The 26577-nt window shown below is 38.4% G+C and overlaps 1 protein-coding gene across 3 annotated transcripts in view; it reads left to right on the top strand.

The window, feature by feature from the left end:
* Positions 1-26226, top strand: part of olfm1b (olfactomedin 1b) — a 32926-nt gene extending 6700 nt beyond the window's left edge. The window contains exons 1-6 of one of the 3 annotated variants that reach the window (XM_084386351.1): positions 6670-7186; positions 8341-8490; positions 9152-9307; positions 12001-12220; positions 15262-15368; positions 22976-26226. In XM_084386351.1, coding sequence (XP_084242477.1) covers positions 7037-7186; positions 8341-8490; positions 9152-9307; positions 12001-12220; positions 15262-15368; positions 22976-23650 — 1458 coding nt within the window. In that variant the 5' untranslated portion in view covers positions 6670-7036 and the 3' untranslated portion in view covers positions 23651-26226. Of the gene's footprint in view, positions 1-6669; positions 7187-8340; positions 8491-9151; positions 9308-9829; positions 10329-12000; positions 12221-15261; positions 15369-22975 lie in introns of those variants that run through there. The other 2 variants (XM_084386352.1, XM_084386353.1) reach the window with 2 other exon arrangements.
* The last annotated feature ends 351 nt before the right edge of the window (positions 26227-26577 follow it).

Below are 26577 nucleotides of genomic sequence, written 5' to 3'. Positions count from 1 at the left end.
ATTAACTGACATGATATTCTTCATAACATCTCCTTTTGTAAGTCTTCATGAATATGTAACAAAATACAGGCAAGGGATAAGACTGTAATAACGTTACCTAATAGAGCTACAATAATAAAAACAGCCCCGACTCCTAAGCTCGGTCAAGCTTTATTCTATGCAAAAATAAATCATCACATTACTGTAATTATATTATTATTGTTAATATTATTGCTATTATTAGTAGTATTGCATTCTCTAAAAAAAGATTTACTGCTAGTTATTTAGCTTCAGCTGGAGAATATTCACCTCTCACCGGCTCGTCTCGTGCCGGGTTTTTCCTTTTTAAGTGTTTTAACATGCATGTTGTGCTCCCGTGAAAAGCTAGTTCCGCCTTGCATGTATTGCATACGACAATATTCTTGGTTTGCAGTTTTGTGAAACTTTACACACCTTGCTAGTTCGGATTCGTTTGCACTCCGTCATAATTCGCGCTGTGTTTTCTTCTACCGCAATAGCATTTGTAACGGCTGCATTACACTCTAGCGCTACAGCGCCGTAGCGGTCAAATCGCGATATTGCAGGCCATAACATTAGGTCACGTGGGATCAAACGACTACTCGACAACAAAGATATTTGTCGACAATTTTTTATTGTCGACGTTGTCGACAATGTCGACTAATCGTTTCAGCCCTAACAAATACACAAAAAGCGATTCACAAATGCACAGGAAACGATTCACAAATGCACAGAAAGTGATTCACAAATGCACAGGAAACGATTCACAAATACACAGAAAGCGATTCACAAATGCACAGGAAATGATTCACAAATGCACAGAAAGCGATTTACAAATACACAGAAAGCGATTCACAAATGCACAGGAAACGATTCACAAATGCACAGAAAGTGATTCACAAATGCACAGGAAACGATTCACAAATACACAGGAAACGATTTACAAATGCACAGGAAACGATTCACAAATGCACAGGAAACGATTCACAAATGCACAGGAAACGATTCACAAATGCACAGAAAGCGATTCACAAATGCACAGAAAGTGATTCACAAATGCACAGGAAACGATTCACAAATGCACAGAAAGCGATTCACAAATGCACAGAAAGCGATTCACAAATGCACAGAAAGCGATTCACAAATGCACAGAAAGCGATTCACAAATGCACAGAAAGCGATTCACAAATGCACAGAAAGTGATTCACAAATGCACAGGAAACGATTCACAAATGCACAGAAAGCGATTCACAAATGCACACGAAGCGATTCACAAATGCACAGAAAGTGATTCACAAATGCACAGAAAACGATTCTCAAATGAATGCAAGGCACAGTTGTGTTTGTGACATAAAACTGCATAAAAAATATTTTTTTATATTTGTGATTTTTTAATAATTTTTGTGAAACTCTTAACATTTATTTGTGGATCTTAATCAATTAATTTGTGAATTGTATTCCTTTTTGTGAATCTCTTTACATTTATTTGTGAATCTCAATTTATTAATTGGGAATAATGCAACAATTCTATCCCCGTAGGTGCGCACCAAATCCTCCGCCATCGTCCTGTCAGCCATCTCTCCTTACTCTTGTCATGTGATCAGTGAAATCTGACTCCTGCTGCTCTGTGTTGCGATTCTGCAGCTCATGCTGTACGGAGCAGAGACGACGCTTTCAGCTTATAATTATAGCGTCCGTCGTCCAACTGAACTAAATGGTTTTTATATGTGTAAAAAAAAGAAAGCAAAACGACAGTGGGGGCGGTGCCGCGGTGGGCAAGTCATGTAATCGGGCATTGCAACACCCAAAACACCCTTGAATCTTGCCTGTGAATTTTACAGTCAAACACCTCTTCATTTTTTTCTTCCATAAAATACCAAAAATCTACCATCTGTTCATACACACACACACACACACAGCACTCTCCTTCCATTTACCAAGATATAATTTTTTCCTAAATCACAAAATAAATCCCTATGTTTTGAAGCAATTATAGACGGATATTCTATGAACTAGCACTGAAAACAGCAGGAAGAACAGACTGCTTGGAGAACGCAGTGGAAACGCAGGGGAAGGGGAGAGTAAATGTTCAAACAGCAGGGCTCCGTTCCAAACACCTCTGCAGTACCACGGGCACCACGGCCCAGAGTCAGCCAGAGCATCTGAAGTTTCAGAAGAAGAAAACTTCTGAAAACATGGACTTCTCCTCCTCCTCCTCCTCCTCCTCTCTACACTGCAGAACCGTTCAGGAGGTCTCCAGCACTCTTGTTCAGACCTATTGATAAATCACTTATATCATGCTGGACTGTTTTTCTACACGCAGCCTGAAGCTGAAGGCTTTACTGTAGACCATTACAGATGAGTTACTGCTGCCACACTCTCCTTCTGTCCGACAGCTCAGATGGTTTCTGCTGCTACGCTCTGAACCAACCATCATCTAGCGCTCCTGATCTACAGGATATTATCGTTTTGCTGCGGGCTGCAGAAATTGCACAGCCTACACATGAATTATTAAAGATGATAAAAAGAACAGTGTTAAAGGGAATCCCAATTTGAGATTACGGTCTTTGCTTCTAAGTTAAATTGAACGCAGCTATAAAACATTCATATTAGACGTTTACTGCACATCTTGTTTCGGAATTAATAGCAATATACCTGACCCAACAGATGAGTGCTTTTCTATGTGTTTTTGTAAAGAACATACAGATTAAAGAAGCTGTTCACCAACGAATAAAACAATTATGCACTCTCTACTCACCTTCATGTCGTTCCAAACCCATGTGACTGACTTTCTTCTGTTGAACACAAAAGCAGATGTTTGCCAGAATGTTCACGCTGCTCATTTCCAATTAAACTGCATGTAATGCTGTCAACCTTCAAATATCTCGAGGGTGAGAAAATTGTGGCATAATTTTCATTTTTGGACAAACTATCTCTTTAAAGGAGAACTCCGGTCAATTTTAACATTGAGCTCATTTTTTTGTACATTTGGAGTGCTGTCAATACAGAGAACAACGACAAAAATCGGGATTCCTGTATTTACATCCTGTTTTCGGTCGAAGTCAAAATTAGTCGATTGTCGAGTTCACGCGCGTGATCATAGGTAACTAAACCTATGGGCGTGAACTCGACATTCGACTACTTTGGACTTCGACCGAAAACAGGATGTAAATACAGGTATTTGTGCTGGCTTAAATAACATCATTTTTATTCTTATCTTTCACATCTACTGCAGTCAGATTCACTCGTGTTCACTCTGAAGGAATCACTCACATGACTTGTGCACTTGTAATGACACATCAAGGATGTTAAGAGGCTAAAAGCAGGTTTAAAACTTGCCCCATTGAAGTCAACAGGGTGCAAATTTTAAAAAGAGGATAACACGGTGTAGGCAACACCGATTTTTGTCGTTGTTCTCTGTATTGACAGCACTCCAAATTGACAAAAAAATTAGCTCAATGTTAAAATTGACCGGAGTTCTCCTTTAAGGTTTAGCTTTAACCTGATTGATCTTAATGTTAAAACTGTCTTGATCAATTCGCTCCTTAATACTACAATCCAAGCACAATCAATTTGATGTCTTATCTTCTAATATCTATTTGATGTAAAAACTTGTGTTGTCATTTATATTCTAGTCATAGTGTGTAGAGAGAAATAGCCCAAAAAAAACATTTAAATTCCTGATGTTTATTAAATGAACCAACATAGACATTTGGCATTGCTTTTGATTGTTTGATTCATAAGCCCAAAATTGCTTTATTGAAAAGTATTATTTAGCACAGTTTCGTAATTAAAAAAGTGTCAGCTTTTATCAAGAGCCAGAAAGAAAGCTAGGTTGGAAACAAGTATTTAATTAACATGGTCAAGTTCACAGAGTTTCCAGAGAACTAACAAAGTTTTCACAAAAATGAAAAACAACCTCCCCGAGGACACTCATTTGTAGATAAGTGTCTATTTGACAGTTCCTGTCTGAGTCCGAGGCCGTGACACAAGGTCGGCTAAACATTGAGAGCGTTCTAATAGGCTGCTGAATATTTTTATGCAAAACATCATCCTAGTATGTGCGGCGGATATGTTTCTCATTAATCTGAAATAAGAACAAGCCAATGTGATTCAAGTTGCATTGTTCATTGGCACACACACAGAGATGTCTCAAGGCCGAACAAATTCAAGCCCAAAGCGATTTGTGCTGAAGTGACCTTCTGTTTCTATGGCTCTATCATTCATTCACTCCATCTCTTTTATGTCTCTCTCCATCTCCCTACGCACAAAATGCAACCAGTGTTGTAACTGTGTTGGGAGGCCATGCCCAGAAGATATTTAACTGTCATCAATCACTCACATTCGTGTTGCTCCAAACCTCTGGTTTCTTTCGTGGAGCACATGAGCTGCTCACTTCCGTATGAAAGCAGATGGGGACTTGGACTGTTGAACTCTAAAAAATTTGAAAGAAACATCATAAAGGTAGTCAATTCCACTTGCAAGTGCACTAAATTTCAAGTCGGTCTGAATTTCTAAACTTGCCTAGTCACCATTCAGTTTCATTGTATGGAAATTGGATGGTCTGTTACAAATAACTCTTTTTGTGTTCTACTGGGAACCGGAAATCATACAGGTGAGAGTGAATGAATGATGTCAGATCTGGTCCTTTAAGACCAGTACAGAAAGATCGGATCATTTCGGATCCACAAGCAAACCAAAATGTGTGTGTGTATGTGTAATAGACAGTGACAGGCCCGGAAAGAATATCTGCCCTAGATTCAGTGTTTTAGATGTTTTCTGTGTGATGTTTTATTAAAGTGAGGTTGGATATGCTGACAGAGACACAACTGGATGCCTGACACTCTCTGAATCTCTCTCTCTCTCTCTCTCTCTCTCTCTCTCTCTCTCTCTCGCTCTCTCTCTCTCTCTCAAAGGTCAGTCTGTGTAAAGTGCCGTCCCTTTAACATATTCATGTTTTTATCCAAAATAGCAGTTTATTTTAGACTAAAAATCTGGTTTATTTATTAAACAACTGAGAATGTATATTTAAAAAGTTTTAGGTATATTTAAAAACTAAAAGACAAATAAGATAAGAATACTTTTTAAGTGAACACAGTAAAAACTATCCTGAACTAGGCTATTCTCAGGACATTGGTATATATATACCAATCAAACCTATCATATATATATAGCCTATATATATAGGCTATATATATATGATAGGTTTGAGTATGTTGTCACATGCTGTATGTTTTATATTTTGTCATTTTAAACTCAATTTGAATGCTTTCTTCTACACTGTTCAGCAATACTTATTTCGTATTTCAAAGAAAAAAATCTTCAATCCGTTTTAAACAGCAGGTTCCTGTTGTGACAACTTACCCCTTATAGTTTGACTAAATGCCCAACTGCAGGGGGCATAAAGCTATCATACACACTGAACTGTATCTCTTTTCCAGGGAAAACAGTAAAAAAAAAATAAAAAAAAATGTATATATATATATTACTTGTACCCACACACGTAAAATAATAATAATAATAATAATATGATAGAAATAAATAAAACTATCCCCGAGAAATATTCACAAGAGTATGAAGTGTGACAACCAGCCCGGGTCTCCTCTGCTTATTTATATAATGTGATTATTTTTGGTATCAGGATTCATGCACATCTAACAATGACGCGTTTTGCACTTCTTGCTGTGTCACGACTACTCACTGCCATGGCATGTCTAGGTCCGTGAACAATATGTGTTAACCAAGCGATGCATGAGTCTGCACACTGCTCGTCCTGTCATACTGCCAGATAGTAGTCGGTATAATTGCATCAAAGTTCCGCTGATCACAACACGGGGGCGCTAGAGTCATTCTAATGCAAACTGAGTTAATGCACTTGCGGCACTGGATGTGTTGGACGAGCGCATGGTGTGTCTCTCTATATAATTTATTTTCACTTACAATCCGTCTACGCATGTGCATGACAGATATTTACATATGTTTAAGATTGCAATAAAGATATTCCAACCACATATGCGCCATATGTTTCCCTTTATTTATTTGTTTATATGAGAAATAGGCTATGTCTCTGATGTCTCGTGACACTTCTTTTCAGTTGTTTAACGGTACTATTTCTGAAAAATACTGATAAAATTGACTTTTGCAGGGTGCTTTTTAAAATAACCCTTTAGCTGTGTGTTTAAATTTCAAACGTTTCACGGTTTCAGTAACATGTGACGTTACAAAATAGACGCTCGCGAACTGAAGTAGCGTTTAAATATACCAGATTTAAATATACCACACATAAAAACATTAGTGTTTTGTTTAATTTTTTAAGTTGATTGTTGATGCTTAATTATGCTTAAAGACAACTTTGGTGGCACGAGAACGAAAAGAACCTCAAGATTGTGCGGCGAAAATCATGTCTTTGTATAATTTGCAAACTGGTGACAGTTAAGGGTTATAATGGGAGGATAGTAAAAGGGAGAGCGCGAGAGAAATGTGATCATTACTCACTCCCGTTGACCCGGAGTGGAGCGTGACATTGGGGTGTTTCGTTTACAACCTTCTTGTGCGCGTGGCTATGACAATATCGGGCCATTAACGCGATCCGGTGCCAAGTGCAAATCCCTGGTGGCGCGTCTCGTGAGCACAGGGGCTTATATAGGAGCGCGTGGCGCCGCCTCCTTTCTCATCCACGGAGAGCGGTCGGCGTGTGCAGTTGTAATCCATCCATAGTAATTCACTTGCGTGGGGAAGGCGGACCAATAAGGGCGTGAACGCACACAAAAGAGGCTTGGATAACAGAAAAGACACCAGACGGGACCAGCGCGGAGAAGAGGGTCAAAACTGCTCGGTTTCCGTTACTTTAACCACACCGGACTCCTTTTAACCAACGGCATAAATCAAGATGAGCACCATGAGACCGTCCGAACCGGGACCGTTAGAGGAGATGATGCGGATGATGGTGATGCACGAGGCGCTCACAGGCAGCGATGCTCGCCGTTATGGTTCCCGGGTGGCTTGTGTAGAATGAGAGTTTGGGTCAGTGCGCACAGAGATGTCGGTGCCTTTGCTGAAGATCGGTGTGGTGCTCAGCACCATGGCCATGATCACCAACTGGATGTCCCAGACTCTGCCATCACTGGTAGGGCTCAACACCACTAAGCTGACCGCGGCGCAGGGCGGCTATCCGGACCGGAGTATAGGAGTAAGTGTCGGGTTATTTTCCTTGAAAATTCAAATGAAAAGTTCAGATATTAAGCAATTAACCCAACATGTGAAGAAAAAGAAAAAAATCCATTCGCGCATACAGCAGCGCCAATCAACTCCGCGGTTTTTGTCGACATTTAAGGGGGCGTTCACACGGGGGCGTTATTCTTGTGAATTCAGTAGTATTTAATCTTAATTTTCGAATGGAACGGGTCTTGTGCGCGCGCCTCCTTGCGCGTTCTTTCTGGAATTTCGAAAGCTTAGCTCATACATATTCAATTTTGTAATGTTGTCGTTTCGAAAATGAGTGTTCTATCTCGCCCTATTAAACTTTTTCATTTTATTGTAATGAACAAAAACTGCTGAACCAAATCGATTTCACTAGAATGAGATGCAGTGCATTCAAAGAGTAGAGGTCTGAAAGCAAGCTTTAAAAAGTTGACACAACGTCTTATCTGGGTCTTGTGTGAGAACGTTCTTCTGTTCAAAAACAGCATAGCTGAATTGAACAAAGTATATCACCAACATTTAAAAACGCAGTTGTGTAGTTCTTCTATAGTTCTGTCATTTTTACTTTCACAAGTGTAATACAGTATGGACAATTTTAATATAAATATAACTTTTAATATTAACAAATATAACATGAAATGACTGCAAAGCGGATAGAATCAAAGTCTATTTGCAGTGTGGTAATATTCCATTAGTGCACCATTGGTTTGGAGATTTAGGACTCTCCAGACCTGCATCAGCGGATGTTCATCAATCCTCCATCTGTTCCTCACTCTCACCAGCTCCACACACACTGTGATCGGATCTGGATCTGTAACACGAGTTCAAGAATGGCACAGCTGAACGGGACAAGATCCCTTCACTCTAACAGCTGTCAGTCAAATACAACCATAAAACTGTGTGTGTGAATGAAACTGGTGTTTGTCTTCCTGGTAGTAGATGTAACGCTGCTGCATTCTGATTGGTGGGTGTGGATATGGGCGTGGTCTGATCTGATGTGGCATGAGCAGATGTGGTCTTGTGTAATCTTGTGTCAAATGTTTGTAATGCCAATGAGTATGGGATTATAAATGAGACTATAACCTTTAGAGATGTTGTATTACTGGTAAAATCACCTTTCTCTTTCTCTCTCCTCTCTCACAGGTTTTACCCGCTAACCCAGAGGAGTCATGGCAGGTGTACAGCTCGGCTCAGGACAGCGAGGGCAGGTGTGTGTGTACGGTCGTTGCACCTCAGCAGACCATGTGCTCGAGAGACGCCCGCACCAAACAACTCCGCCAACTACTGGAGAAGGTGACCTCCCGACCCATAAAGCTCTACTGCGTTGCCCTTGGGCATCACGTTACCTTTAATGCAAAGTTGTCACAGACACCGAATCTATGACAACCAGAGTTTTCCTACAGAGATCAAAGTGACCTGGAGGCATGAGCCTAACAACTCATAGGCTACAGTATCATTCACATACAAACACACAGAGTTAATGAGTTCCTCTGGAACACGGCTGGAGCAGAGGCAAACAGCCTTTACACAGAAAGACAATGATGCAACTCCTCCGACACATCAGATGATTAGCAGACGTGGAGTAGAGCTCGCTAGTTTTCTGAAGGTCACTAGATTCATTATTTATGGATGTTTTTAGAGTACTTATATTTAGACGTTTCTTGAAAACGAGATTATCATGATCTCAAACATGATTTTATTAAATGGTACAAATAGCACCTTGTGTTAAATTAACGGGGGGATATATATATATTAGTGCTGTCAAATCGATTAATTGCGATTAATCGCATGTAATATATATATATATGTACACAAATATATATTATATAAACACAAACTTTATTAGATTAGCGATTAGTCAATTTGACAGCTCTAATACATACACATACATGTATAATTTCAATTTTGATAATATATCTCTAATAACTGAATGTGTGTGTGTGTGTGTGTTTAGGTGCAAAACATGACGCAATCAATCCAAGTATTGGACCAGCGGACCCAGAGGGACCTGCAGTACGTGGTGAAGATGGAAGATCAACTCCGCGGCCTGGAGACCAAATTCAGGCAGGTGGAAGAGAACCACAAACAAAACATCGCCAAGCAATACAAGGTAAACGCACAATTACATGCAAGCAATGCACATATTTCACATGAATCCACACATCAGCCCATATGGATACAGCACACACACACTCCAGACTGCATGCACACCTTAAATGCTTGTATGATTTTTGTGAAATGTGCAGACCTGTCTGACTCCATCCAAACAATTAGCGAACTTTTGTGCAAATGGAATATTTGATTAATTTGTACATTTACTACCATCAAAATGTAATCATACGAATAATTATAATAGAAAATAATAAAAGTTGAGCGAGGAAAATTATAATTAGACAATAATAAAGGATCTGCACATTTCAGTTTCTATAATATACCACAATCAAAACGTCCCGTGACACACACTTGAATCGTGACACATGCATGGAACTGTAATATTGTTTGCACTCTGTAACACGAGCGTGCGTGTGCAAGTACATGAGCGTGTGCGTGTGTGACTGTGAGAGCACGTGAATGTGATAGATAGGTTAGCGAGTTAGCTCCCTGTGCTGAGTGTGTTGTTTCTTGCTTGCAGGGCTAACTATAAAGACATGATAGGAGAGCCAGAGGCCAGAAGAGGCAGGTCTAACCCACGATTGGCTGAAGTGGGCGTCAATCATGCTGTTTATGTCACGATTCTCATATTCTATACGACATTAGCTGTAAGAAACACTCCTCCCCCTCCCTTATCCAACCACCAATCAGATCTCCTCCTGCATGCTACTCTAAAGAATTGTTACGTTTTATTTATATGATCTACATTATTTAGTTTCATTGATATATTGCTATTATTATTATTATTACTACTACTACTATTACCATTATTATCTCATCTTTGCTAGTATTGCTTAAGTTTTTTTTATCCTCTTATTATTTGTCACTATGAATATTTGGTTTTTGAAGTAATATGCGTTTTTGAAGTAAGGAATTTAATCTTAACATCACATTGTTGTATGTGAGTTGTAATTTCAGCATGTGTCCCTTTCTGCTGTTGCATTCTAAACGATAACTAATAAAGTCTTTTCTCAATTGTTTACCGTGTTCAGAGCGCTTCATTTCGTCGATAAATGTTTGTAGATCTATCATTTTAATACGAATCTCAGTAGTTTTACTGCAGCTCGGCCTCTGGTCTCTCACTGGCTCTACAAGCACACACGCACACATACGCATGTTTTATGGGGACTTTCCATAGACATAATGATTTTTATACTGTACAAACTGTATCTATTCTGTCCCCTAACCCTAACTCTATTCCTAAACCTATCCATCACAGAAACCGGTCTGCATTTTTTACATTTTCAAAAAACATCACTTAGTATGATTTATAAGCTGTTTTCCTCACGAGGACCAAAAAATGTCCCCTCAAGGACAAGGATTTCGGATATTGCCATCTTTGCGGGGACATTTTGTCTTCATAACGTAGTCCCAGGACCACGCACGCTTCTAAAAATAAATATTTTTAATGGTTCATTGCTATAAGAACATTTTAAAAAGTTTGTCATACCTTAGAAGTTCTACAGATCAACATATTGGTTCAACTTTTTTTGAAGCACCAGTACATACACTACATGGCCAAAAGTATGTGGACATCTAGTTTTTAAGATTTTAATCTACAACATCACTAATGTATACATATATATATATAAAAAAAACGTTAGCATGCTTTTAAAAAGAGTATATTATGGAAATAATACACCTTTAAAGGAATATACTGAAGTGCGGACTGAATGTAATGTGTTTGGACACTGAGTTACATGTTAATTGCAATTAATCTTTATATGTAATTTCATAATTATTTCTTTATGCTAATTAATATGCTTAAAGAATTCTGCCGAATGCACTGACAAGCATTGGTAAACTAAAAGATACTTTAATCAAATTTCCATTGAATCTTATAAGTCATGTATTTAAATATATTTGTAATTATTGCACATTTGTTATGAGGAAATTGCAATTTTGTACATCAAAAAAAAAAAAATCACCTTAAGAGTAATATAAAAAAACGCGTAATCAAGTACTTTACATGTGCTTTCGTATGCAACACATCAAAACAAGTGCTTCTTTAAAGCACAACAAAAGATTATTAAAACGGAATGATTTAAAAAGTTCAAAGTTTGTTAAGAAACATATCTGCAATATCTGCATATCTTAAAAAACATATACTTTTTTACAAGCATCTATAGAAGAAAGGGGTCCGTTTTTGCTCTGGCGAGATTAATTTTTATTTATGTCTCTAGTTGTCTGACAAGGACGAAACTTGCACGCCGCCTGCACAAAGAAGATCTTTCGCGTTCACCCAACAGTACCTGACCTCACTGATGCTCAGGAGCAGACCACCACATCCACATCCCAGAATCTAGAAAAACCTTCCCAGAGGATTGACTCAAAGCTGTTATTCAAGCAAAAGACTGACTAACTCATTATAAATGCTAATGGTTCTGAAATGAAAACATATTGATGTGGTGTGTAGGTGTCCATATACTTTGGGGCATATATAGTGTTCTATAAAAAAAATCATTTGCTGTAAACATTTACTTTTAAGAGTTTCCAGATGAACGAACACACAGATTGATGCACACACCTTCACGTTCAGCACTGTTCAACATCAAGACAGTTGAAACCAGTGTAGACAGCAAGGGTTCAGACAGGCTTCACAGTGTACAAGCAAGCCAGACTTTCCAACTTTCCCACATTACGTATTTGCAGGCCATAAAGGCAAAAATGGCGGAGCTGCGTCCGCTAATCCCCGTGCTGGAGGAGTACAAGGCTGACGCCCGGCTGGTCCAGCAGTTTAAGGAGGAGGTGCAGAACTTGACGGCCAGCCTCGGCCTCCTCCAGCAGGAGATGGGAGCCTACGACTACGATGACCTGCACTCCCGCGTGGTCAGCCTGGAGGAGCGGCTACGCGCATGCATGCAGAAGCTCGGTAAGACACGCATACACAAACTAATGTTTTCTCAACATGGTTTAAGCAAGCAGGACATGATCCTGGATTAACATTGTTTATTCGATCTGGAATTCTGAGTGTAAACAATAAGCTAAATCAACAACATTTATGGCATAATGTTGATCATCACAAAATGCTTTACTTTAATTTAACCCCCATAACCAAAACAGGGCGGGAGCTCAAAATAGGGTGTGGCTTCCTCCTATTGATTGACAGACAGACCCCCCCATCCCCCCCGCCCAAAAAAACGACAAACTCCGCCCCATAGCCGATTCTAAAGATTGAATTGGTCAAGTCATTCAAAGTGCTGATTTCCAACAAAATGCTACAACAAATGCAAACCTACCCTACACCCTAACCTTAAAGGGGAACTATGCATTTTTTTGAACAGCTTCGGAGTCATTGGAATGGTTATATGACTTTTTTCGGGTTGAATGGTGGTCTTCTCGCACCACCCTAGCGCCTGTGAGCGGCAAAACCACCCTTGCAACTTTGGGCCGGCAGGCCGTATCGCGTGATATCAGGTCTCGCGATGTAACGAATTGCTTTACGGCACTGCACACATACACTATCTAAACATTTATATGCTAGCCTTCTGTGTATCAAACACACCTCAGTGGACATGGCTTTGTGCGTTCGCCGGCTTCTTTGAAAACAAATGACCAGAGTTAGAAGATGGGGGTTTTGACGACAGTGTTGTCAAATATCTATTCCGAAGCTGTAGGGGGAGCTCTATAGAGAAACCTGCGAGCAAAAAGCGCGAAAACAGAAGAAATTGCCAAAACTTCATAGCGCCGCTTTAACCAATGAAACTGACTGCAGGGTAGGATTTACACTGAATAGCATGCTAAGGAAAATGGCAGTTCAGGAGATAAGATGTTAATAAGAATACGAAATGAGATCGCCGAGCCGGGCCATCTGTAATTCCCCAACCAGAACTTACCAGACAATGGGACCTTTTTAGTTGCACCCAGCATCACTGCCCTTTTCTAACCTGCGAATCTCGAGCCCCGGGACACCCACGTCACTTAGAACAGCTATAGAGTAAAAAGCTTTGGGGGTGTTGATGGACTCGATATATATACTGCATGTTCAGATATTCATACTACAAAATATTCTGAGGACCATGAACGTTTTTTGAAAATGATCAAAAATGCTGGCAAAAAAAAAAAAAAAAACACTGGCAGGAAAAGAGTTACTGCAAAAGAAATCTCATGATAATTCGTAACTTTTTTTATATTTGACAAATTGGTGGCTAATTTGTATCATCTCATTTGTACGTGTTTACGGGTGATGTTTATGTTTAAGGGTGAACCTTCATGCATACTTTGTTTTTGATGATTTAAAAATCATCATCACATTCATACCACCATACCACCAAATTACCACCTCGTTTAGACATGTTGACATGATTTTAGTTAAAAAAAAAAAAAAAAAAATTCGCTGACTAACCATTTCTGTGTACAGTTAAATCCAATTTTACATGACAACACAACAACTGTAAAACACTGAGATTTCAACAGGTTTACAGCATGGCAACTTACAATTTTATTTGTTCGTCTAAAGTTTTTAGAATGTTACTACTTGTTTTAGAATGTTCAAACGTTCAAAACTAACGTTACCACGGTAAAACGGAATGTTCCCTTAACATTTGCATAACCAAAAAAAAAAAAAAAAAACACATTTGGAACATTCAGAAATAACGTTTCATAACTTCATGTTAACGTTAGACAAACATTCTTAGAAAACATTTTTGTCTCTTATTGTATGTCAGCTATTCTCTCATTTGAGTCAGAGACATAGCGGATAATGAAGCACACCAGAGAACTCTCTTGACAAGTCTCAAGATGCATTCACCATCACAGCTTCCACTTCCCAGCACCCACACACATCGGCATCTTTTCTCTGGTGTGTATCATCTTTCTCTCTTCTTCGCGCCGAGTTTCTGGAAGAGAAATCTGGGCCAGTTTCACTGTATGATCAATATGGCTTTAAAACAACTCTGATTTATTTCTCTGTTTCACACACACTTGAGCTTCATCCATGTGTATCGCTTCTGATGAATATAAAACCTTTACAGGGAAACCAAAGGAATTTCACATTTTCCCATGTAAAATTTCATCCTACACGTGACGTGAGCAAACTTGTATTCGGTAGAGGAGAAGATGCATTACTGTTACATAAGTGAACGCAATCACTAACATTTACATCAGAAATGTAGTTCACTTCTGATTCCACTTGTTCAAATATAAATCCTCAAATGCCAATTTGATGCAATCACATGAGATTGCGTAAGACGATTCTGCAGTTGGAGTGAATCAGGGCTTTATTCTAAAGATAGTAGCGTAATAATGTAGGCCTGTGTGTCCCTCTAGACAGCAGATTACTGCTCAGTGTGTTAATCTCATGCATGTGTGTGTGTGTGTGTGTTGAATGGGAGAGGCTGAGCAGGAAAATACACCATGATTAATACACTGCACTATCAACAACACAGGGTGTCAAACATCATAATGTTTGACATCTATCTTACGTTTTACCTGTACGTTATTCTCTCTCTGTCACAGAAACAAAAAACATGTATTCATAAATGATCTATGAAGGTATACATTCACCAGCTCAACCACTTTGTGTTACTGTACGTCAACATGAACAGCAAAAAAGACTATTAGCTTTCTTAATACACTAAACGTTGTAAGTCGTTCTAAAGCAAGTTTGTCTTTATAATCTTTCACACAGATTTAAATGGGTTGGGATTGCCATTTCATGTTGACTTAGAGAAATAAAAGAGAGGTTGAAAAACCGTGAAAGATCATAATGAAGCTCAGTGTGACTCAATTAAAGTCATTTAACCAGAACCTTCACTCCAAGATATAAGATTACCACAGTAATTATGACTGTAAACTCATCATAACATCACTAAACTCATTAAACGTGTGTGTGACTGTAGGCTTCTGGTTAGAAAGTGTGTGTGAGCGTGAGTGTACGCGTGCAATTAAACGTGTGTGTTGTGTGTATTGCAGCTTGTGGTAAGCTGACCGGCATTAGTGATGCAAACACTATTAAAACATCCGGCTCTCGGTTCGGATCCTGGATGACGGACCCCCTCGCTCCTGAAGGAGACACTAGGGTGAGTAAAAACGATTATGGCTACATGTACAATGTTATATGTATTGAGTTACTGTTGCCTTTCTATCAGCTGAACCAGTCTGGCCATTCTCCTCTGGCATCAACAAGCTATTTTCACACACAGAACTGACGCTCACTGGATATTTTCTCTTTTTCGGATCATTCTCTGTAAACTCTAGAAATCCCAGTAGATCAGCAGTTTCTGAAATACTCAGACCAGCCCGTCTGTCACCAACAACCATGCCACGTTCAAAGTCACTTAAATCACCTTTCCCATTCTGATGCTCAGTTTGGACTTCAGCAGATCATCTTCATCATGTCTACATGCCTAAATGCATTGAGTTGCTGCCATGTGATTGGCTGATTACATATTTGTGTTGACAAGCGGTTGAGCCGGTGTAACCAATAAAGTGGCTGAGTGTATAATAGTCCAGTCATTTTAAGCCAAAATGGGGGTCAACCTTGAACAAATTGCAACTGAAGCAAGCTCAACTGATTTTGTATCCTCAATATGTCCTGAGTAAGGGAAAAAAAAGTCCAGAAGAATCCCATTAGGGGAAAATTTCGAAAAGACCCAAATATAGCCTATTCATACGCCTATTCATACTTTTTCTTACGTGAATAGGGTAAAATATTTAACCTTTAGATATCACCATGAAAATTACTGAGTTGATTACTTACATCAAGACAAACAAAAAATGTATTACGAGTTTTTTTTTATTGTTTGTTAACATGGACAAACGGTGCATAATCTAATTACGTTTGTGCTAATTTGCATAAATACCACAACAGAGCTAAACATTGGGTATAGACAGGTGAAAATGTCTTGTTGAATCTTGTTGATATATAACAGTAAAATGTTAAGGTCTGAATGGAACCAATTTCATGGTGATATCTAAAGGTTAAATTTTTTACCCTATTCACGTAAGAAAAATAATGAATAGGCGTATGAATAGGCTATATTTGGGTCTTTTTCGAAACTTTCCCCTAATGGGATTCTTTGGGGCTTTTTTTTTTCTTCCCTTACTCAGGACATATTAAGGATACAAAATCAGTTGAGTTTGCTTCTGTTGCAATTTGGTCATCCTTTTTTCATAAAATGACTTGACTATAAAGAAAGAAAGATAGGCTATATAGCACTTAAATGTCTCATTTTCCTATGGGAAAAGTTGAATTGAAACATTCGCATGTATATTTAACATTTCTCATTATTTGGTAATGAACACAAGTTAAACTTCCTTCTATAGGACATACAGGTTGGTTTCTGATATTCTTCAGAATGCAGATGGTGGAGGGTATCTGGTTAACGCCTGCAGTAAAAACCCACGAGCTGCAGCTGCAGGCAAACGCTTTATAACCATGTTGCTTCAGAACCATCAAGAAAAAACACAGAAAAACAAACCTCAAGGCCGAGCCGTCATACACAAATGCAAATACACACCGCTTGAGGAAAAACTCGCGTCCTATTTCCGTGCGCACAGAAACAAGTTAAATGAAATTAAATTATTCACCCTTATGCATTTGCAGAAAATACTTCATCTAAATATTTAGTCCATCATCAGGATCACTAAAAATCTTTAATTCGAATTCAGCTTCAACGAATTAAATCTAAATCTAAAAATATATTTGAATAAAGACAACTTCCTTTTACTGTATATAGTAAAATTATATATATGGGAACGAAATAATGAAAAAAGAACCAGTTCATACCAAGCATTCATTTACTAGTCGGATATCTGTGGAGTTGAAGCCAGGTCACTGACACTCACAGCGGCACAAGGGGAAGATAAGCGAGGCCAAATAATTTCCCACTCATCCAGACATGAAGTGCTCCGGCGTGGCTCGTAATGGAGGGCGCAGGGGGGCTTCTGATAACGGGTGGAGGTTAAAACACTGCAGACTGTGCTGGAGGAATGAGGGCAGCTGGAAATGAGCCTGAGATGCTCCTGTGCGCCGCCGATTCCAAGCCTAATCGTTTCTCAGGCATTTGTTAAAGTGTGAAAATCGTGTTTGGTGATGTTTGGTGGCTCATGCAAGCATTCGATTGGCATTGCAGAAGTGTGCTATCATTTTTTACCTGTTTAGCTATCGGGTTACATGGCATTGTGTTTAAAGATCTGGGCCGGTTACAAATGTTAAATGAGCTCCCGTGGCCAGAAACGTAACCCCAGGTTGCAAGAGACTGTTCCTGTAATAAATATCCTGCAAGCGGTTTTACATTAAAGTGTGGGCTAAATGACAAATGGGCAATTAGCAGTTGGCATCCCAGAGCTATATGCTGCATATGCTTTAACTGGTGCGTTTATTAGAAGTTTCTCAGCAAATAGCTTTGCCAGTTCTCGATGAGAAGTTCAAAAACACTAGTCAATTAGTTTCACAAGCATCTCTTTTGTTTCAAGTGGAGCCAAATGATATCGAGCTCTCCCTCTCTGGATGTAATGGGTGGAGCTGCACCTCGGTGGACCTAATGGGCGGGGCTTGACCTAATTATGTTCAGGGATAGGGTTATAGTAGGGTTAGGGTGTGGCTAGACCTCCATTGGCTCTGCAGTGAGCAGCCTCTCTTTTATTTGCCCATTAATCACATTGAAACTAAATCTGGATAGCTGGATGGTGAATACAGAGTTCATGCTAAAACAAGCGACTAAAAAATCTATGATGTGAAAAAAACATATTCAGTGTTCACATACTATTAATCATAGTTTAATTTCAATTTACCATTATTGCTATATAGCCGACAATGAAATGTATTACTATTTTGTATAAATGCATTAAAAACAAAACACAAACTAAATTATTAGTTTTAGGCAATACAGCATGAATATTTTTATTCATTTTGAGACAAGAAGATTGTGTTCGAAAATTATTATTGTTTTTAAAAGATTAACAACAGCAATCTAAATGTTAAAACAGGGGAAAGGAGTATATACAATTAAATATCCAATATCACCTGTATAAAAAACTGGTACCAGAAAGTATTGTACTTAAATTAATTTGCTTTATATAATAACAATGTCATTTGTTGTTCAAATTTACAACTTTATTCTCGAAGGCCATCTTATATTATGAATATAGTTAAGCCAAATTTATTTGTATAGTGCTTTTCAGAAAATACATATTGTTTCAAAGCAGCTTGGGTTAATGATTATAATATCTTAATGTCTTATTAGTTGCATTTAGCAGATTAGAGCTGGTGTAGTAATAGTTAGCGATAGTTCACATTTACAAGCAATCATTCATAATTTGTTATATAGTAGATATTACCCAAAGCAAGTATAATGCATGTATGCAGGACGGTAAAGCTGGACAAACGTATACATCCAATTTCATATAAAGAGCTTGTGTGTCATGCAGCAACCTTTAGCATGTGACTGTATTCACATTATAGTGTAGTTCTCATAAAGTAGTGCTTTAATAGTGCCAATTGTGGAAGGAAAACACATCTGATACTGTCTGACATTTTGCAAAGAATTATAATGGTACAGCAGACTGGAAAACACAAAAGAATAACAAATAGTCTAATATAAAACTACATAAGCAAATTTGCAAAAGCTCATACCAGATCTTTGATTTAGAAACAACACGTATTCACCCAAGAATACACAATTACAAACCCAAAATGCCATTAAAGTGATGCTTTGCACAAGCTAGTTCCTCCGAAACCCATAAACGCAATTATAAATCAGGCTAGTGAATATATAACCTTCCTTCACACCCACAGACCCGGTTTTAGTGCTCCCTCCCTCCCCCCTCTTGTTCTGTTTTTCTCACACTTTTGGGTTGGAGGCTCTTGTTCTCAAAGATTGATGAGACCGTAGGCTGTATGTGTGAGACAGACAGAGCGTGGAGAGAGAGAGAGAGAAATGTGTGTGTGTGTGGGAGTGAACAATAAGCAATATCTCAGAGCAGTTTTTTGACTCTTCAAAGATAAAAAGCTTTGGCACAGCACTGTGTTGCTGTCAGAGATATCAAGCAGAGATGGATCAGCATTCAATGTCTGCATGAGCATTGAGTTAAAGCCCGAACAAACACCTTGTGGCCGACCAGTACGGTCCAATTGTAATGCTGCACTCCATATTACTATTTGATATCTCCACCTTTTGGCCATAAAGGTATTCTGTGGCTCGATACTCAAAAGCTGATTTATATAGAAGCAATGCTACTAGAAGCTTTACAAATCCACAAAAAGTGTCCTGGCATCACATGTTCAGCAATACTAACATTTACTCTGCAAATACACTATTGCCATCAGAGAGGAGTATTTACCATGTTTTACAAATCCAAATGTTTGTTTTTATTAACATTAAATGTATATATATTTTAGAGATGCACTGATATATTGGACAATAATCGACATCATCCTGAATGATTGGCTATCGGTAGCGGCGGAGAAATTAAGTATCAGTGCATCTCTAATAGGGTTGGGAATCGAAAATTGATTCTGTGAAAATCAGGTCAGGAATCGGTTACTTGTTAGCGATTCTTTTGTGTGCATTCAAGCGCAAGAACTGCACACTCATCCAAAGTGCGCGCACAGAAAAGGGGATTTTAAAGTGATTTTAAACCATTCAAGCACAAGAAAGAAACATTGCTTTCTTCTTTTTGCACTGGAACGAACAAAAATGTGTCAAAACATCCTCGTAAACACAGTCGGTCATGTCTTAAGTGAACATAAACAGTTGAGAAGGAAAACGCATGTGTAACGGTATATTTGATCTGTGCAGCTCTTAAAGTGACAGCAGCCTAATATTCCTGCTGCCGTCTCTATCATAACGTTACTCAAACAAAAGACAAAGAGAATATTCACTCGCTATTCTTGACTGAATAACTTTTGTAACCATATTTGTAATGTATATTTTATTCATGAAGTGCAGTGTTATTTGATTACAGTTTCTGTACCTGAATACCTGAACATCTTGAAACACTGTTTATTTCAATAGTATCTTGTGTGACTGCTATTTATTTATTAGTTCTTTTTTAATTACTGAGTGCTTACTTATCTGCAATAATGCCTGGTATTTTTTAACCATAGGCAAAAGTTCCTTGAGTAAGTGTTCTTTGATTTTTGTTCATGGTATTCAGCTACAATGAAATGTTTTGCAATGAGACGTAACAATTTTTTGTTATTTTTTTTTTACCTTATTGGAATCGATGCACAGAATCGGAATCGTCAAAATTCAAAGGATACCCAACCTTATTAACTATTAACTGTGAGTGAGTTAGTACATTTATTTATATAGCAGCACATATAAATACAGAAAACCTGACCGAATTGATGAACAGAAATAACTAATAATATTCCTTGTGTTGCTCACCCATTGCCACTACTTCCAAACCTAAAGTTTTACATGGAAAACTGAGCAGAACCTAGCCCAAAAATCTGTTTACAAGTTCTGTTGGGCTCGGAGCGGAAAAGAGACCTCTGATTCTAGTTCAGAGCTGGCAGAGCATTTTATACCTGTAAAAAAATATGTTTTATGGTGTTATTTTGGTGTTAGACAAAGGATGAACGTCTTCAGCTGATTCTTGGCACTTCTTTGCACTCTTATGTCTATCTTGGGGGTTTATAATCGCCACTTCTGCCCAGGACTCGCTCACAGAGAGTATGTTCTTTGTAAAGCTTTGGAACAGTTTATATTGTGAAAAATGTTGTTAAAACAATAAAATCTAATCAAATGTTACTAATGCAGTAATACGGTAAACAGCTGTGGCTGGATTTCAAAAGAAAGGGTTTGCAGTATGTTCCGACATGCAGAAGAGAGTGTGTATGTTGATTTATACAGTAGATGTTGTTGACTGCCTCGTGCCTCCTATAGAGAGCATACAGACGTCCCGCTGGGCCACGAGGCTCTGGAATATTCCATAAGCGTGACTGCTCCCTTTCTATTCGCTCACCGAGAGACAGAAGCCCCAGCCATGCTGGGAATTCTCCACGGAGAGCCGGCTTTTATCCGGAATGATCTGGAATTATCCCCATAGGGTTCGTAATGCCTGGCACACAGCAACTTCCTGGCTGTCAATTTTCACCGCCTGTGTTCTGCCAAAGCCAGGGGAAGAATGGACACCTTCGGTCTGGAATTTAATTAAGACCTCGCTGAACGCGTCCTGATGTGCTGGCGAATTATGCCAGAACAAAAAAAATCCAATGCAAGCACAGACAAAATAAAGAACAACTTGACCCACTTCGAGTAAATAGACTGAAGTTTAAACTATACATGAATTTTGACTCTGTGAATGTCAATCCAGAATCTATGTATGTATGTATGTATGTATGTATGTATGTATGTATGTATGTATGTATGTATCTATCTATCTATCTATCTATCTATCTATCTATCTATCTATGTATCTATGTATCTATCTATATATCTATCTATCTATCTATCTATCTATCTATCTATCTATCTATCTATCTATCTATCTATCTATCTATCTATCTATCTATCTATCTATCTATCTATCAAAGGGTTAGTTCACCCAAGTTCTGTCAGTAATTACTCACCCTCATGTTGTTCCAACCCCGTAAGACTTTCTTTCATCTTCGGAACACAAATTAAGATATTTTTGATGAAATCTGAGAGCTGTCTCACTTCTCCATAGGCTTCTCTGTAATTGAAACTTGCCGTCTCAGAAAGTTAGTAAAGACATCATTAAAATAGTCCAAGTGACTCCAGTGGCTCAACCTTAAGTTTATCAAGCGACGAGAATACTTTTTGTGCGCAAAAAAACAAACAAAAACACAGACTTTATTCAACTATTCATTTCCCTCTGTGTGGGCCTCTGAGTGAGTTCACGTAGTGTAACAGTGCAGCGCTTCTGAGCCTTCATTCTGACGTACAACCCAGAAGCGCTGCACTGTTACACTACATGAACTCACTCAGAGGCCCACACACAGGGAAATGAATAGTTGAATAAAGTCAGTATTTTTTTTTTTTTTTTTTGCGCACAAAAAGTATTCTCGTCGCTTGATAAACTTAAGGTTGAGCCACTGTAGTCACTTGGACTATTTTAATGATGTCTTTACTAACTTTCCTGGGCTGGCAGATATCAATTACAGAGAAGCCTATGGAGGAGTGAGACAGCTCTCAGATTTCATCAAAAATATCTTAATTTGTGTTCCGAAGATGAAAGAAAGTCTTACGGGGTTGGAACAACATGAGGGTGAGTAATTGCTGACAGAATTTTAATTTTTGGGTGAACTAACCCTTTAAAGGCTTTTTAAGCAACAACACTTTCAAGACTTTGTCAAGCCAACATTCAAAGTGTGTCTTGATAGGCATTCAGATCCGTAGTTCCTGTTTACTATCTCATATTTAACTCAAATTCAGTTCAGAATGATTCACAACCCTGAGGAACATCGTAAAAACATTAGATCCACATACATTCTGACTCAAAAACATCTGCTGCATGTTGTGCTAACATCCGACAGGGAACGTTTTAGGAGACTTAGTCCAGATGAACAAATACTAAAAATGACATCTTCCAGATGAAAATTAATGCACATCTGGTCAGCATACTTGCTCTATCAGGGATGTGTCTCATTAACTCAACTGCTCGTATTGTACGTCATTTATATAAATTAATCACTTACTCTCTCACTTCTGTTCAGGTGTGGTACATGGACGGTTACCACAACAACCGCTTCGTGCGGGAGTACAAATCTATGGCCGACTTCATGACGTCGGATAACTTCACGTCTCACCGGCTCCCGCACCCTTGGTCCGGGACGGGTCAGGTGGTCTACAACGGCTCAATCTATTTTAACAAGTTCCAGAGTAACATGATCATCAAGTTTGACTTCAAGACCTCCACCATTAGTAGGTCTCAGCGTCTGGACAACGCAGGCTACAGCAACACCTACCATTACGCCTGGGGAGGACACTCCGACATCGACCTCATGGTGGACGAGGGCGGGCTCTGGGCCGTGTACGCCACCAATCAGAACGCGGGGAACATCGTCATCAGCAAGCTCCACCCCCTGACCCTGCACATCATCCAGTCCTGGACAACCAATCACCCGAGGCGCAGTGCCGGGGAGTCCTTTATGATTTGCGGGACGCTGTACGTGACCAACGGCTACTCGGGAGGGACCAAAGTCTACTACGCCTACCACACCAACTCCTCAACGTACGAGTACATCGATATCGTTCTGCAGAACAAGTACTCGCATATCTCCATGCTGGACTACAACCCACGAGATCGAGCGCTATACGCCTGGAATAACGGACATCAGGTCCTGTACAACGTTACTCTTTTCCATGTCATCCGCTCGGAGCAGCTGTAACCATGGAGGATTTAGTTTGGAGAATCTGAAAGGAACAGAAAACTGAACCCAAGACAATCCTTTTTGAATGTTCTTCAACAGATTGTTACAACACTGCAAAAAAAAGAAAGAAAAAAAGAAGAAAAAAAATATGTTCTTCCTCAGTATTTTTGTATTGTTTTTGCAGTATAAATATCGATACACTCTTAAATCAAGATACATTTAACCGAGATTCAAAATGACACTGGAAGATAAAGTGTTTTCTGAACAAATTATAAGTTTTCACTGAAAATATCTGCCAATGGGGTAAAAAAAATAAACTTGTTTTCCCTTTTAATTAAGTTCAATTTAATTCAAATTCAAATTCAAGTCAAAATGATTCATAACCCAGAGGAACATCGAAAAAACATTAGATTCATGTACTTTCTGACTCGAAAACATCTGCTGCATGTCGAGTTAATATCCGACGGGGAATGTTTTAGGAGACATAGTCCAACTGAGCAAACACTAAAAATGACATCTTCCAGATGAAAATGAATGCAGATTAATTAAAATAAAGATTTCTGCTCTTGTTTTAAGCATAAACTCACTTCATTTTGATCATTTTGTCAGAAAACAAGACTTCTTATCTTGTGTCATTTTGCATCTTAAGTAAAAGTATCTTGACGTAAGAATGTTTAGATATTTGAACACGAGACAAGACAAAAATACCAAGTAGGAACTATTTTTGCAGTGAAAAAATGCTATGCTGAATGAAAACTGAACCATTTAAAGACCAATAGACATGTGAATGGAAAATAAAACACAAAATGATGAACAGATGCCAAAAAAAAAAAAAAAAATGAAATAAAGCCACGCCTTTCTTTTTTTACAAAAAAAACTTTTCCTTTTAGGACAGTGTCCAGACAGATGTTTTCCAGTAGCACTAAAAAGACATTTGTCCATGTTTTTCTGCACACTGAAATATGGAGAGCATTGGGATTTAGTTACGGACTAGTAGCCCACATGGAATACCCAACCCTTTCCTCATAAACTGAGTGTGTGCGGGAAAACCGATGGTGCTTCACTCGGAAAACTTACTCGGTCGGCAACCAGTCTGTGCAATATCATAAGTCCAACTTGTGTGCTTTGCAGAGCTCATTTCTTTAGATAATCCAGAAAAAAAAAAACGTGATTGGCTGAAGGCGCTGACTGTTGAAAGCTCTGTTGTCGTTTAAAAGGACTCTCGTGAGATTTTACTTGAACTTCTCTGCGATTAAGTTCTCTCGATGTGGACCATATCATGATATTTTTTAACGGCCTACGTGTATGTAGCACCTGAGAACAGACCAAAGCGTGCTATTAAAGTCAACATGAATTCAAAATTCACCCTCTTTACTTTCATATCACACTTTCTTAACCTGAAAGGGGTCTAGGGGGTTTTTGGGCCCTGGAGATGTTTTGACATGCCCTGATATTTGTGCTTATTTCAGTTACTTATAACATTTTAATGGCTAAAGTCTGTATTCGTAAAAAAGTTATGACAACATATGTTTTTACATTGCTTTAACTCATCAAAATAAGTTAAGCAATTTTCAACTTTTTTACAAGTTTTACAAGATTCAACTCATTTAAACAAGTCAGTTTAATGTCATTTAAGTTGAAATGACGTAAACATCAAGTTGATTGTACTTAAAAATTTAAGGCAGTAACTTTCTTTTTTTTTACATTGTACAATAATATGTGAGCAGCACGTATGACCATTTGAGCATATCCATAATTTTAGTAATTTTCCCAATGCAATCAATTCCTGATGGATAAAATCAAGTCTTTTCTCATTGAATATCCCGTTAATCACATCAGCAAAATGGGTTGCGAACGTCGTTTCATGTTGACTTTAAACCTTCTCTGGTGAGAATATCACCATTCAGGCTACTTTGTTGTGCTTGTAAATGGATGTCAGCTACATCATGGCTGCTATGATTCACCAACTCCATGTAACAGATGTGCAGGTTTTGTTAACAGATGGTTCAGGTACAATCTTACTCCGAATTAGTCTCTGTGCTGGTGAATTCTTGTAAAATGACTTCTTTAGTTTTGCATGAGCAGTTTCTACATGCGCAGGTGTGCTCAATGGAATGTTTCCCTGTATGATGGGTTGGGGTTGGTTATAATCTTTAGGAAAAAAGATGCTTGTTTCTATCTGGTTTGTTTCGAGTGGCTTGTTTCTTAACGCCCAATCTTGATTTTTTGTAGATTTCCAGTTTGATGTTTTTTGTAATATAGTACCGTCTGCTTGGGTGATGCTTCGATGTTTTTGTTTTAGTTTGATGGTGTTACACATTTCTGTCACGAAAACTCAAAAAAGATCGATATCAGAATGTTAAATGTCTCTAAGTCACTTAGAGGACATCTCAAATATGAATATGAAACTACGGCGTCATTGAGCAGTCTAATATGTAATGTAATCATTTTAACAAGGCTCATACGGTCTTATAAAGCTAATTAGCTAAACCTAATTCCAGTTTTTATTCTTTATGCGCTTAGCTGGATGTGTGTTGTACCCACAATACGATGATTCTTATCAATAAAAGGGGATTTATATCCTGATGTCATCATTTTGTATTGATCTCTGAGTTTGTTTCATCATGGGGTCAATGTTTCATCCCTGTTGAAAGAAACTAGCAACTAAAAACTAGCTGTTTAGCTAGCTAAACCCAGATTAACCAGCTTCATGAGCAATATAATGTTGGTTGATAAGTGTTGCCATTAAACATGCAGAGGAGAGGCATATACTATGTTATTCAGTCACAGAACATGACTGATCAAAGTTTATAGCTTTCTATTTCCTATTTTAATATAGCTTTAATTCATATATCCTTTACATAATTGGCAATGGCAAATTATTATGACAGAAATATAAGACAACACTGAAGCCTCATTTTTAATTTTCTATCATTAATGCCATA

The sequence above is a fragment of the Rutilus rutilus genome (genome assembly GCF_951802725.1).
Source record: "Rutilus rutilus genome assembly, chromosome: 18".
NCBI lineage: Eukaryota > Metazoa > Chordata > Actinopteri > Cypriniformes > Leuciscidae > Rutilus > Rutilus rutilus.
Note: the sequence above shows the minus strand (reverse complement) of the source record. Positions and strands in the feature narration are given on the sequence as shown.